The sequence below is a fragment of the Talpa occidentalis genome, unplaced genomic scaffold (assembly GCF_014898055.3).
Source record: "Talpa occidentalis isolate TD23 unplaced genomic scaffold, MPIMG_talOcc4v2.1 talOcc4.4, whole genome shotgun sequence".
Lineage (NCBI taxonomy): Eukaryota > Metazoa > Chordata > Mammalia > Eulipotyphla > Talpidae > Talpa > Talpa occidentalis.
This window is the reverse complement of record NW_023604295.1, coordinates 45,631,243-45,645,518: the sequence shown is the minus strand read 5'-3', so window position 1 is coordinate 45,645,518 and position 14,276 is coordinate 45,631,243. Positions and strand designations below refer to the sequence as shown.

The window sequence follows — 14,276 nt, the reverse complement described above, 5'->3', positions numbered from 1 at the left end:
TGTGGGAAGAAAGAAAATAAGTTTACCTAGAAGACATGTTCTAAATAGAAGTAAAGATTTAGCATAGAGCCTCCCTGGTGGTGCAAGGGGTTAAGATGCAACCTATGAAGCTATCTGCAGCCACTGCAGTACAAGTTCGTACCCCAGCCTGCAGGGAGCAACCCACATGGCTCAGCAGACCTCTCCTGTCTCGCCTGCTGCTCCCCTCAGCAGTGTACTTCGGTCAATCTGCCTGTTCTGTTTCCCGCTCTGTCTCGGGTGAATCCTCTCACACCAACACCTCTGGCCTGTACCCCAGCTCTTGTATGCATAAATAATGAATCTTAAAAAAAAAGTTAGTATATGCCTAATTGTTAAAGTAACCAAAATGACTACTTAGGAGAGCTGTTTTAATATCTCAGATATAGTTAATTCCAAATGAAAAAGGAATTTTTTAAATAAAGTATATCTTCAGTCTACCACAGTATCAAAATCTGATATATTAATTTTATGCAAAATTTTGTTTTAAATATACATTCTCTGTAAAATGCATCAAATTACATTCCTAAGCATTTGTAACTATTAAAGTATTAACATTTCTTGACCTATTTCCACCTTGCATAGCAAAAAGTTAAAGAGTAATATCAGTAATCACTACTTATGTGATAAAATTGATATGGTATGATTGCAGGTCATTCCTGCTTTTTTCAGTGGTCAAAGCTATTAAAAAAGGTCAACTTATATAAATATGTGATATCCTTTCTGACTTTACAGCAATCATTGCCTGATCTCCCCAACATTAAGACATTTTTTTCCATTAGCCTTAATTTTAGTTCAAATATAAAAATAATGGCTGCTCCATACATTCTATTTGCATTTTTTTTTTTTTTTTTTGTTCTCTCAGAGTTGCATTTGGGAACTGCAATGGTTTAGCTGTGGTGGATTTTATCCAGAAGACAGTACTCTTAAGCATGGGTACCATTGACCTATACAGATCAAGTGACCTTTACCAACGACAACCACGGTCTCCTCGAAAAAACAAGCAGTTCATTGCAGGTAGGAAATAAAACAAGATGGCTATAATCTTGATTAGTTCATTTGTTCATTACTTTTAGACTTCGTCTTTTTTTCTGTGATGCTATTCAAATGCATGGCAATAAAAAAATTAACATTATATAATATGTAAATAAAACTGAACAGAAAGTATGTAAAGTATATTAAATTATCAGGCAGCACCTCACATTTAATAATAAATTATTAAATATAAAAGTCTATGAAAACCTAGCTAAAAAACTGATTGTAATGATTTTGTTAAACAGGATAATTTTCTTCTTAAATATCTGGCCCCTTTAAGAATATGTAATTTTAGATCATCCACTACTTTTAATTTTTTTAAATCCATATTTTAGCTGTCTTCTACATTGGGGCTTAGTGACTTTTTTGGAGATATTTTTATAAATGCAATAAACATAATTAATTAGACATTAAATGCCATGAAAGATGACATTTTTCTTGACAGGACCAATAAATTTTTTTAATTAAAAAGTACAGAAAGGGGCCTCCCCGTGGCACAGTGGTTGAGCGCTGGGTTGCGAAGCTGCCCGCACCCTCTGCAGCGCCGGTTCGATCCCCGGCTGCTCCCCGGCCACCGGAGGGGGGGTCCCACATGGTGCGCAGACCTCTCCTGCCGCCCGCTGCTCCCCTCAGCAGTGTACTTCGGTCCTTCTGCCTGCTCTGCTCCCCGCTCTGGCTCTGGTGGATTCTCTCGCCCTCCCGCGCTTCTGACTGTACCCAGTGCTTATATAAATAAATAAATCTTTAAAAAAAAAAAAGTACAGAAAGACTTTCTAATATGACAATTAAAGTTTTAAATTTGCATATTTTCTGCCCACTAACCTAGTTAAGTTGGTAAAAAAATTAGTTGTTAAACTTGTAGATGGAAATATACATTTTCAAATAAAAGTATATGACTATAGGTGTTTTCTAAATAAAAGGTATGACAAATTTACTTCTGAATGCAATCATAAAGGAAGTTTTCTTTTGGACTAGTGAAAAATTACATGAGATACTAAAATTTTCCCTCTATATTAATCTTTGTTTTGTAAATTTCAATCCTTTCCAAATTGCTAATTTAGACACTTTAAGGGGACATAAAGTTCTCCAATGTATTAGGAATATTGGAAACTTTAAATTGCAGGTTCTGTCTCTATCACTGTTGGTTTCTAAAAGAAAGATAAGATAGATTAAAAACCAGCAAAGTTGATGTTCATGTTCAAAGTTCATGAATGAGACAGTAGGCATCATTTGCAAGCTAAAAGCACCAATTCATTCAGGAAAGCTATTGATTCATGGCAGCATCTCAGTTGTTCACTGGATACACAAAGTGGAATGACCAAACATAATCTTCTGACAAAGGTAATAAAACTTACTTAACTTTGCTGGGCACCAATAATTATGATTAGAACTTAGAATTTTAATAACTTTAAAATCAGGAGAAACCATGTTGAAGTCATAAACTCCCATTTGTATTTAGTGTATAATGACTACAACGTGTACTCACTTTTAAAAATATAATACTGAATACTAAAGGCAGCCATTAATGAGTTAACGAATTTTTAAGCCAAATAAATTTACCATGTAAAAAAGCACATTAAGAGAAATAAGTCACTATTTTATAGGATATTTGATGAAACAAAATTACTACAGCATCTCATCATTCATCTATCACCTCTTTCTAATTTATTTTTTTTTTAATATCTCCCCTCTAATTTGGTTACCTAAACTTGCTGCAATTTCTTCATCTTGGCTGTACTAGATTCTGGTATGATATCACTTCCTTTCACTTTAGACTATTTTTCTCTCTTTCCTCTGCCTGCTGCTGATGCTGGTGTTCTGGCATGTTCCAAAGACAACTTTTGCATGCGTGGCCTGTCTAACTTTTATCCTGATTTAACGAAACGGATCCGTACTTCCTATCAGAGTAAGTTCTATAAGATTAGGCAAATAGCTTTTTAAGTCATAATGCTTGAGTTAAATCCATACATCTGTGCTCAATAATGTGTTTTTAAAAAACACATTCAGCATGCATGCAAGTTTTTCTTTTGTTATGGAAGTGCAACCTGATAATTTTGACCAAAACTATACAAATATTTCAAATAGTTACTGTTGTATACCCATGTACTCATATCCATTGTTCCACTGTTTATTTCAAACCATGTCCTATTATTCCAGAAGTCACTGTCCTTTGTTTTGAAGTGGAAGAACCACAGTGTCTTTGTAAATAATAAACCTGATGTGCCAGTTTCAATAATTCGAATGTTTTCTTATTTTGAAGCCTTGTGGCTTTAACCAATTTATAAAATTATTCTAACTAGGATTACAATATTTGCTTCTTCTAAGTATTTAGATTTCTTAAGTATTCCTAATTTCTGGAATACACAAAAGCACATTTTTAATGTGATTTTAGGTACTAAAGTTGGGGAATTGAGGTTACAAATAAGAGTCAATAGCTTTTACCAAAATTAAATCTGGAAATGACTGGAGTAAGCAATTCTAAACACTGGTACAGAAGGTTTGGGGAATGAGGGCATTATTGGAGGTGCAGATAATACTAGTAATATTCTAGGGGACTATGTTTACAATAGGTTACTCAATGTTATGTTTAAAAATCAAGTTAATACATATAATATGGCCTTATTTATATAAAATATACATGTATAACGCACACACACATTGTATCCTAAATTTCTTCAGACTTCACCTCACCAGAATGGAATCACATTAAAACTCTACTGATGTGCTAATTGGCGTGTTCCCCTAGCTAAAGGAAGTCAGTCCCTATGAAATCCTTAACATTTTTCGGGGTGTGTCCATAGGATTACTTATTTTTGCCTATAAGTATCCTCTAGTTTTCTACTCCAGTAGAGCATATACTTTTTGGGTATGTCCTGCTGCCTTGGGATATATATTTTTGACAGCCATAAACTAGTCTTTCACACTCCTCCTTTATGATATAAAGGGTTTCAGCCAAACCCTTTCCTGTAACTAGTCTCCAGGTACTTTAACACACACTGAGACTTCTGAATCCCACTTTAGCCTTCCTAAGCTGGAATGTTCCCACTCTCACACTGTGTGAGAATGTGTCCTTTCTGTACAGACAGAAAAATTTCTGGATCATGAAATTACTTCTTTTAGTTTTAATGCACTTTATATTTCTGTAATAGGTAATGCATTTATAGTAGGAAGAAAAATTGCACACTGAGATTAAGAAGCAGGTTTATAATTAAGATTTTATAGGAATATCAACCATGATGTAAAGGTTAAAGTTATGAGATATGCTCATTTATCTCTAACCCTTCAATAATCTTATATTGCCTTCAGAATAAGAAAACAAAGGTTGTAAACCTTTAGTCAGGAAACTCTAAAATATAATTTATACCTTCAAATACATTTTCTACTTCTAATAAAAACACCTTACAAGTATCATGTTACCTTTATAATTGACTCATATCATCCACCTCTGAAAATGCCCTGCTCAAATTTCACTTCCTATTGTAAACCTTTCCTACTGCCATCATAATTTAATTATGCCAATCTTTTATTTAAATGCTTACAGTGTACATAGTAGTTGTATACAGTAATGTCTGAACCATTTTGTGAACACTCAACCTGTGTTTTTGTGTTTATTTTTATGCATATGCTCTGACTTTCAGAATGCATGACAAGAATCTGAAGATCATATATAAAATTCTTAATATAATACACCCACCACAAGTATGAGCTCAGCAAGTAAATGATGATGAGAGAGTATGACAGCAAACTTTGTTCACAAAAAGAGACTTTTTAAACTGGACTAATGAGAGTAGAAATAGCTTCTGTAGTTACTGAGTTCACTTGAATTTTGCATCAAGAAAAAATTAAAAGCAGTTCCTTAGAAGGACATACAGAGATCCTGCATGTCTTCACCATTTGGTTCCATGGAAGTTTAGACAAGCCCTGGAATTTGAAATCAAATTTCATAAGGTCTTCTCTTGATGATCAACATATTTTGATAAGGAACTGATTTTCTAATGAAGATGCATGCTAGAATTTGCTTTTAAAATTATTTTTTTAAATATTAGATATATAACCTAGTTATATTTCTACAGTTTCATTTTATTATAGTGGAGACTGTATTGCCTTTTCATGAATTATTTTCTAGCTTTCAGAAAAGCATATCTACATTGTCCCTATTTGGGAAAATTTAATCCATTTCCATTGAATGTATTCTATTCTGGGATTATACTCTACAGTTTTTCAGTATTATATTACTAGTGGACATTATAACCCTTTGAGGCATATAGACACTTATTAGTAGAACCCTCTCAGATGAAAAAAAAATTGAAGTTAAGAGATTAGTCTCTAAAAGTACACAGAATAAGTGGGAAATAAATTTATAACTATATTATGCAAAAGTGACTTCATATGCCTTCCACCATGTGATTCTAAGTAACTCAAAATTGCAGGTGCATTAGACACCATTTATATTTTCTTTCAGTTTTTAATGAAACAATTTAAAATTGTTTTTCACAATTCAGAGATAGAATAAGGACTTCTCTGAAGTCCATTTTGTATTTTATTATATTATGCTACATCAATTTTGCTCTTGAAGTGATATCACATTCTCCTTTGAGCTATACTATTCATCTCTGGAGAAATATCTCAATTCCTGTATTCTACAGAGCTCTTTCACTGTCACCTTATAAGAACGTTAGGCTCCAAGAAGTTGCCTTAAATTACCATCTACAAATTTTTCATATAAAAATTGATAGCTCAAAGGAAACCTCTGTATTTTACAGATTATGACTTATGGAAGTGGTAAAAAATGCTTTGGAAAGAGTAGCAGTCATGGGGTTAAAGATTTATATCAAGTTCTTCCTTTTCTACTTATTAACTATTACATTTGTAATCTTGAGTAAATCTATGTGCTGCTGCTTTTTCTCAAATATAAAATAAAAATATCCCTTCAATTTATCTTACTGGAACAATGTTTATAAAAGTGCTTCTATAGATATTACCCAATTGTAGAAGATAAAACCAAACCACCCAGAGATTAAATAACTTTGCCAGAATCACAACCAATCTACAGAAGTTGACTTGTCTTTGCATAGTGATATTTCTACTTCGGATGATGACAGAAATGTTGTTAAATACTGTTGATTGTAAGCCATTTGACTAAAGGAAGTTCAAAAACAAGAGTTAAGGTAGAGCGCTGTCAGAAAAAGTGCGTGTGCATCAAATACTAGTTATGCAATGGGAGATGGTTTGGCAAGTCTCAGCCTTTCTCTTTCAACTACATGGTATTTTCAGAGTGTGGGAGTTAACAGATCCTAGAAAATGGAGGAGAGAGGAAGAATAAGAACCGGCAAACAAATATTTTTTTTTTAAAATGGAGTGCTTCAAGAATGAAAGTGTAAAACAAAGGTAGCAAAAGCCAGAAAAAATTATCTTAAATGGGAAAAAAATTGTTCATTGAAAGAATATCCTGTGTCAAACATTTTAGGTGCTAGGTAGATAATGATGAAATACAATAAAAACAAATCCATACATGTGCTATGCTAGAAAAATGACATGAGGTCAAAAAGGTGGGTCTATTTATGAGAGTTGTCAGGGAGGAACCTATCTGTGGAGGAAACATTTATGTTTTGCAAAATAGGAAGAAAGCAAGCATGCAGCCTCTGGAAATACCTGATGACCTAGCAATATCTCTCCAAACTGTCTAGCTAGAGAATATGAAAATATTAACTTGAAAAGATATCCACACCCTTATGTTCACAACATTATTCACAATACCTAAGACTTGGGGGGAAAAAACCCTAAATGCCACCAGCAGATGACTACACAAAAAGATAAGGTATATATATGATGGAATATGACTCAGCCATTAAAAAAAATATGAAATTTTTCCTTTTGTGACAATATGGATGGAAGTTGAGATTATGTTAAGCAAAATAACTCAGAAAGTGAAAGACAATTACCAAGTGACTTCTCTCATATATGGAATTTAAATAACCAAAGCAAAAAAAAAAAAAAATTAGAAAATAAAAAATAACTCAGACTCTGAGAAATGCAGTAATTACCAGAGGAGGAAGGACAATAGGGGTAGAAGGCATCACTCTGCTTGTAGGAATAGCACTAGAACTTCGTTGGTAGATGAAATGAGGCTTATACACACATATAGTATAGAAAATCAATAAAAGTTTATTTTAAAATATAAATTGGTATATAACCACTTGGGAAAGTCATTTTACAGTATTCCACTAAATCTGAACATATGAATACTGTAAATGTATATAAAGGCCTAGCACTTCAGTAACATTCCAATAAAATAATGCCTAAGATTAAAAAGGAATCAGACAAAATTTTGTGCCTAAACTGACCATGATATAATAACAGAAACCAGACAAAATAAATGAAACTACGGTTTTTAAGACACAGGACAGTAGACAATGGAAAACAGCAACCTTGAAGAAATAAAAATTAAGCTTAGAACTATACTCATTTTCTGACCTAACAGAATTTCTAGACTATAACAAAGGTAAAATCTAGCAGGGAACCAGTAAACTTCCTAATAAGAGGGAAGTGAGATACCAGAGAAGCAGCTCAGCTACAGTTCACAAAGGGAAGATACCAGAGATTTACAGTTTCCTTCTCCAATAAAGTACTAATTAGATATACATACAATGAAACCAACCAGAGATAGGTAAAGAGCTATCTGAAATGATTAGAGGAAATAATGTCCAATTCCCCCCCACACACACAGCAAGATTGGAAAAAAGTTTAATTCACATCCACAACTAATTAAAATAGTACTGGAAGTGCTAACCTGTATAGTTAGGCAAAAGAAAAGTCATTTTTATTGGAGAAAAAAGATTTTTTTTCATAGATAATATGATCATCTATGAAGGAAAAATCTAATGAAATCCATTTTTAACAGGCTCTAGGAACCAATAAGTGAGTTTATCCTCCACAAAATGTGGCATATTAAGTCAGTAAGAAAACCAATTTTATTTTTATCTATTCACAACAATCTGAAATTGAAATTTTAAAATATAGTTTATAATGGCATCAAAAATAAGAAACATTTAAGACAGTACATGTAAAAGGTCCACATTTTGAAAAACCTGAAAACATTGCTGAGAGAACTTAAGTATTTTAAAAAACGATAGAATTATACCATAATATTTGTGTTTCAGAAGACTCAATTATTACTAAGATATGTATTCTCTCCCAATTGATCCATAGTCCCTAATAATGATTCAGTCAATTTTCAATAGAAAATTGAGGATAGGGGTTTAGAGGAAAACTGCATATAGAGACATGGAGAATTTCAACCATTTAACTTCCAGAGGAAGAGGAGTAGCTGGCAAAGAGGATTTACTATTAATGGAAAGAAGAGAAATGACAAAATATTGTCACAAAAGCCAAAACAATGCAGAGTAGTCATAGTGATCAAAATAGTTGACCATATGAAATGTTGCAGACAAGATTAGTAGGATAAACTTAGAAAAGTTATTTGTGGGCTGGCCATGTGAAGATTATTAGTGATCCTTTAAAAAGTAGTTTCAGAAATGTATTAGTCTAATACAATTTTGGATTTATCCTGAGCAGTGGCAAGTAAGGAAATATTGCAAGTAGGTCATTATTTCAAGATGTTTAGTTATGAACAGCAGAAAAATAGGTCAGAACCTAGATTGAAATAGATTACTAGATGGAGAAATTTGTTTTTTCATTTTAGAGGAAAGAATATTTTTAAGTTAATGTGAGTATGGAGTGATCCATAGAAAAAGAGATTGGTGAAAAAGAATAGAGGGGATAACTAAAGGAACAAAGTCCTTAAAAAGGTAAGAGGGGATGGGACTCAGAGCATATTAAACAGATGGGCATTTATTAGGAGGCATTCTCTACTTAAAAGAAAAAGATAGCTACAAACTGGGAGAGAGAAATTGAAAAATGTATGATTTGATTAGGAATAAAATAGGTTCCTTTCTTTTTGAAATCATTTCTACAATGTAAATTTTCTTACTCTTTAAAATTTTGTATTGCAAAGCAACCACATTGAACTGTAATTAGAAGGTAAAATAGACAGATCCATCTTTGAATTAAAAAAATCTACAAAGAAATAAAGGGTGGTATTATTGATTAGTATGTGTGAGTCTTTTTTCACTATGAGTCAAAAAAGTTAAGCAACCCTCTTAAACCAAATTGCCTAACTGACAGATACCTACACTATACAAATGAAAATGTGCATTCTTTTCACATGGAACATTTACAACATTTATTTTTCAAATAAAAATACTAGAAATAAAAAATATCTGAAATCACAAGTTCCCAGGCATAGAAACTATCAGTAAACTATCATTTCAATAGAAATGATTCAAATGTAAGTTGTTTTTTAAAAAACCCAACAAAAGCTAAGTGAGATCAGTAACTTGTGGTTGAAATTTTTTCCCAAATTTGATGGAAAATTCAAAATCCAAGATTCAAGAAGCTCAAAAAACCCTAACTAGAGAAATACAAGGAAAGCATACTTAAGACTTCATAGTAAAACTACTGAGTTCCAACATCAAAGAAAAATCTTAAAAGTAGTGCAGCATGAATATTGAGTGATAAATCTCTCATAAAAAATAGAACATAAGACAACAGAACATATTTTTAGTCCTATAGAAAATATTCAGTCAAGACATTTACCAAAAATATTGAATGGTAAAGGTAAATTTTCATCAGCCCTATACTACAAGTAGTAGTAAAGGTTTTTAAATTGAAGGAAAATAATAGCAGATGGAGATAGACAAAAAGCAAGATTTAGAAATAAAGCAAGCTTTAGTGAAGAGCACTAGAAATAACTGCATGGGCAAATATAAAATCCTTAATAGTTAATTTACTCTTTAAAAGCTAGCAATGTATTATAGAGTTTATAACATAAAAGAAAAACATGACAACAGTAACAAAAGATAGGACAGAGGTAAACAGAATTGTACTGCTGTATATCTCTTTCATCTTCAGAGAAATACGCTATAATCATCAAAGGTGGACTGTGATAGTTACAGATGCACATTATAAGTACCCAAAGATGTAGTTAAGTAGTCAAAGAGAAGATAAAATGTAATACAGAAATTACTTGATTTTCTCAACACACAGGAAAAAATAACAGTAGAAAAACAAAAGGAGAGACAAATTGAAAACAAATAGGATGATAGACATACCCCTAACCCTACCAATGATAACATTAAAAATAGAGGGAGTAGGGCCTCCCAGGTGGCGCAGCGGTTGAGCGCTGGGTTGCAAAGCTGCCCGCAGCCTCTGCAGCGCTGGTTCGATCCCCGGCTGCTCCCCAGCCACCAGAGGAGGGTCCCACATGGCGCGCAGACCTCTCCTGCCGCCCGCTGCTCCCCTCAGCAGTGTACTTGGGTCCTTCTGCCTGCTCTGCTCCCAGCTCTGGCTCTGGTGAATTCTCTCACCTGCGCTTCTGACTGTACCCAGTGCACGTATAAATAAATAAATAAATCTAAAAAAAAAAAAAAAACTAAAAAAAGAAAATAAAGATGAAAAAACTACAGCTCAGAGTAAGGTAAGCAGTTTTAAAAAAAAGAGGGAGTAAACACCCCCAATTCCCCAAATAAAGGACAGATACTGGGAGATAAAATGGAAAAAAGACCCAACATTGCTGTTCATAAGAAATGCACTTTAAGTATAAAACACACAAATAGATAAAATGAAATCGATAAAATGTAAAATGAAAAGGAATTTCATCAAAACACTAACCCCAAGAAAGCTAATATAGCTATATTATCAGATAAGTAGACTTTAAGGCAATAGAGACATAGTTCAAAATTATAAAATGTAGCTATCAAGTACATAAAAAATTAGACTTAATAAGAGGTTTGAAAAATATATAAAGTAAAAATAGTCAAAATTAAAGAAAGAAATCATAGTGATGGATGGGAATAAATTTCCCCTTAGTAACTGACAGAACAAATAGACCAAAAACTGGTAAGAATATAAAAATTTAAGCAAGTCTTAAGCAAATTGCCTCACTGACAGACACCTACACTATACAAAAGAAAATGTGCACTCTTTTAAAGTAGACATGGAACAGTTACAAATATAGACTGAGTCATAGAACAAGGTGTAATGAATTATAAAGGACTGGAAAAGAGTACGTTCTTTGATTACAAAAGAAATTACATTAGAAATTAAAATTTTCTTAAAATTCCCAAATATTTGGAAATTAAAACTAGTTCATAGTTTTTAAAAAATCACAAGGGAAATTTTAAAACACATTTTAACTGGGTGAGAGTATAAAAGTATCACCTCCTCACAGCCTCTATTATGCTTTCCCAGAGCTGAATTGTCTAAAGAAGCCATCAGCATAATCAATATTCTGTCCTGGGGAACTAGAATAAAATATAAATTATATTTTATAGAAGTGGAAGATTGGGCCTCTCCTGGTGGCGCCGCGGTTGAGTGCTGGGCTGCGAGGCTGCCCGCAGCCTCTGCAGCGCCGATCCGTTGCCCCGCTGCCAGCGAGGGTCCCACAAAAAAAAAAAAAGTGGAAGACTATCTGGATTTGGAGACAGAGACATCTTTATCATCTCTGCAACTTCTGACCAAGATAGCAGCACAGAAGTTTCCTTGCATCATTCCTGAGAGGAATGTGTAACAGTTAAACAAAGAGTACACCCAGACAATCCTGTGACTTGGAGCAAAAGTGGAAATCTGTAAGACATCAGAGACTGACAAAGAGGAAAGGCAGACATTATTTGTGCTTCACTGAACAGAAGTGTTTGGTTCAAAGGTGGGGGATACTGATGGCAAAGCTGTCAACTTGGAAGGGAGGGAAAAGGAGAGGAGAACATTACAATGTGGAGGCATACACCCAAGACTGAGGGTAAATAAGTGCTGAGGATTTAGCATGCTTCACTCAGGCTGAGGTCCTTTATAAGGAGAAGACCCAGTGCTCTGGATACATTCCTCTGACCCAACCCCTGGGGCTGACCTCATAAAGAGCTCTGACAGCACAGAGAATTCAGTCTGGGATCTATAACCCCGGAAAGAATGGATACTGATGGCACACCAAATAAGTTAACTGCCCCGCCCGCCTTCTCCTATTCCTAGCACGTTCAACCAGCAGCTGGTCCCCTCCAAAGCTCAGTCCCATCCTGCTGACTTATTACCTGCAAAATCAGGTCTCACTACCTATGAAAGACAGCAAATGCCAAAAAAAATCAATTAATCAAATCAAACTACAGTGCCACCTGCCAAAACAGAAAAGTATTTCAACCCTCTAAGTTACTATTGCAATTTTTTTTTATAAACTAAGGAAATTTAAAGCAGCAATACAGGCAGGCAAAAGATATAACAAAAAGTTTCCTGCGACCTCAAGGGAATATGAAATCACAAGGACAGATCTTCCCAGAATCTGACCACACATTCTTCCCAAGTGAACATGAAATATTCTCAACAACGGACCACATAACAAGCATCAATAAATTTATGGGAAGCAAATATTATTTAAAAATGAGCAATGATGTAAAAAAAAAAGAATAAATAAATTTATGAAGATTGAAATCATATCAAGTTATCTTCTCTGATCAAAATGGTATCAAACTAGAAATGAAAAATAGAGTAGAGAAAGTCTGCTATATGTGGATGCTAAATTACATGGTACTCAAAGAGTCTTGGGTTAATGAAGAAATTAAAGGATACATTGAAAAATACCTGGAGACAAATGAAAATGAAGACACGACCTACCAGATCCAATTGGATGCAACAAAAGCATCATTAAGAGGGAAGTATATAGTACCGTAGCCTCCAACCAAAAACAAGAAAGAGCTCAAATAAATAATCTAAGCTTCCACTTGAAAGAACTAGAAAAAAGAACAAATGTAACAAAAATCCAGTAGAAATAAAGTCAGAGCAGAATTAAATGACAAGATCAAAAAGCATGCAAAAGATCAATGAAACCAGGGTCTCTCCTGGTGGCGCAGCGGTTGAGCCCTTGGCTGCGAAGCTGCCTGCAGCCTCTGCAGCACCAGTTCGATCCCCTGCCACCAGCGAGGGTCCCACATGGCGTGTAGATCTCTCCTGCCACCCGCTGCTCCCCTCAGCAGTGTACTTTATCAGTCTGCCTGTTCTCCGCTCTGGCGAATTCTCTCACCCTCCCGCACTTCTGACTGTACCCCGTGCTTATATAAATAAATAAATCGATCTTAAAAAAAAAAAAAATCAATGAAACCAAAATTTGGTTCTTTCAAAAAATAAACAAATGAACCTCTACAAGGCTCACTAAGAAATAAGGGGCCAAAACTTTAATATATAGAATCAAAAATGAAAGAGAAAACATTACAACAGACATACAGAAGAGCATAAGAGACTACATGAATATATATTCCAAAGAATTGAATAACCTAGAAGAAACTGACAAATTCTTAGATACAACTTTCTGAGACAGAATCAGGGGGAAAAATATATATATATGCAAAACAGAATGCAAAAACAGTAATTCAAAGGGATATATGCAGATATATATATATATATATATATATATCTTAATAGGCCAATTCCAAGCAAAGTAATTGAAGCAGTAATCAAAACTCCCCAAAATAAAAACCCAGAACTAGTTGATTTTAATAGTGAGTTCTACCAAACCTTCAGAAAGGAATTATACCAATCCTAAAATCATCCAAAATTTGAGAACGAGGGGTTGCTCCCAAACAATTTTATGAGGCAAACATTAGTCTGATCCCAATTATCACACAAGGGCATCAAAAAAGAGAACTACAGATCAATATCCCTGATGAATACAGTGCAAAAATCTTCAACAAAGTATTAGGAAACCAGATTCAACTCTATTGATACACATGTATCATGGCCAAGTGGGATTTATTCCTGGGACTCACAGATGGGTCAACTTTTGTAAATCAGCCAATACAGTTCACCAGGTCAACAAAAGGATAGACAAAAATCATATGATCATATCAATACACACAGAGAAGGTATTTGATAAGATTCAGCATCTATTTATGATTTTGTAAAACAGGGGAAGAAGGAACATACCTCAATATAACAACATACTAAAGACCGTATATGCCAGTCACTCTCACTACTACTGTTTAACCACTACTGTTCAACATAGCATTGGAAATCCTATCTAGAGAATTAGGCAAGAAAAAGATATAAAAGGAAACAAATTGGAGAAGACTGTGTGAAACTATCTCTGTTTGCAGATGGTATGATAATATACTTAGAAAACCCTG

At 34.0% G+C, this 14,276-nt stretch overlaps 1 protein-coding gene across 3 annotated transcripts in view; it reads left to right on the top strand.

Annotated features, from left to right (window-relative positions):
• Positions 1 to 14,276, top strand: part of STXBP5L (syntaxin binding protein 5L) — a 190,429-nt gene that overhangs the window by 110,527 nt on the left and 65,626 nt on the right. For 2 of the 3 annotated variants that reach the window (XM_054700530.1, XM_037525474.2), the window contains exons 19-20: positions 884 to 1,035; positions 2,888 to 2,959. In XM_054700530.1, the coding sequence (XP_054556505.1) occupies positions 884 to 1,035; positions 2,888 to 2,959 (224 nt within the window). The remainder of the gene's footprint in view (positions 1 to 883; positions 1,036 to 2,887; positions 2,960 to 14,276) is intronic. The other variant, XM_054700531.1, reaches the window with a different exon arrangement.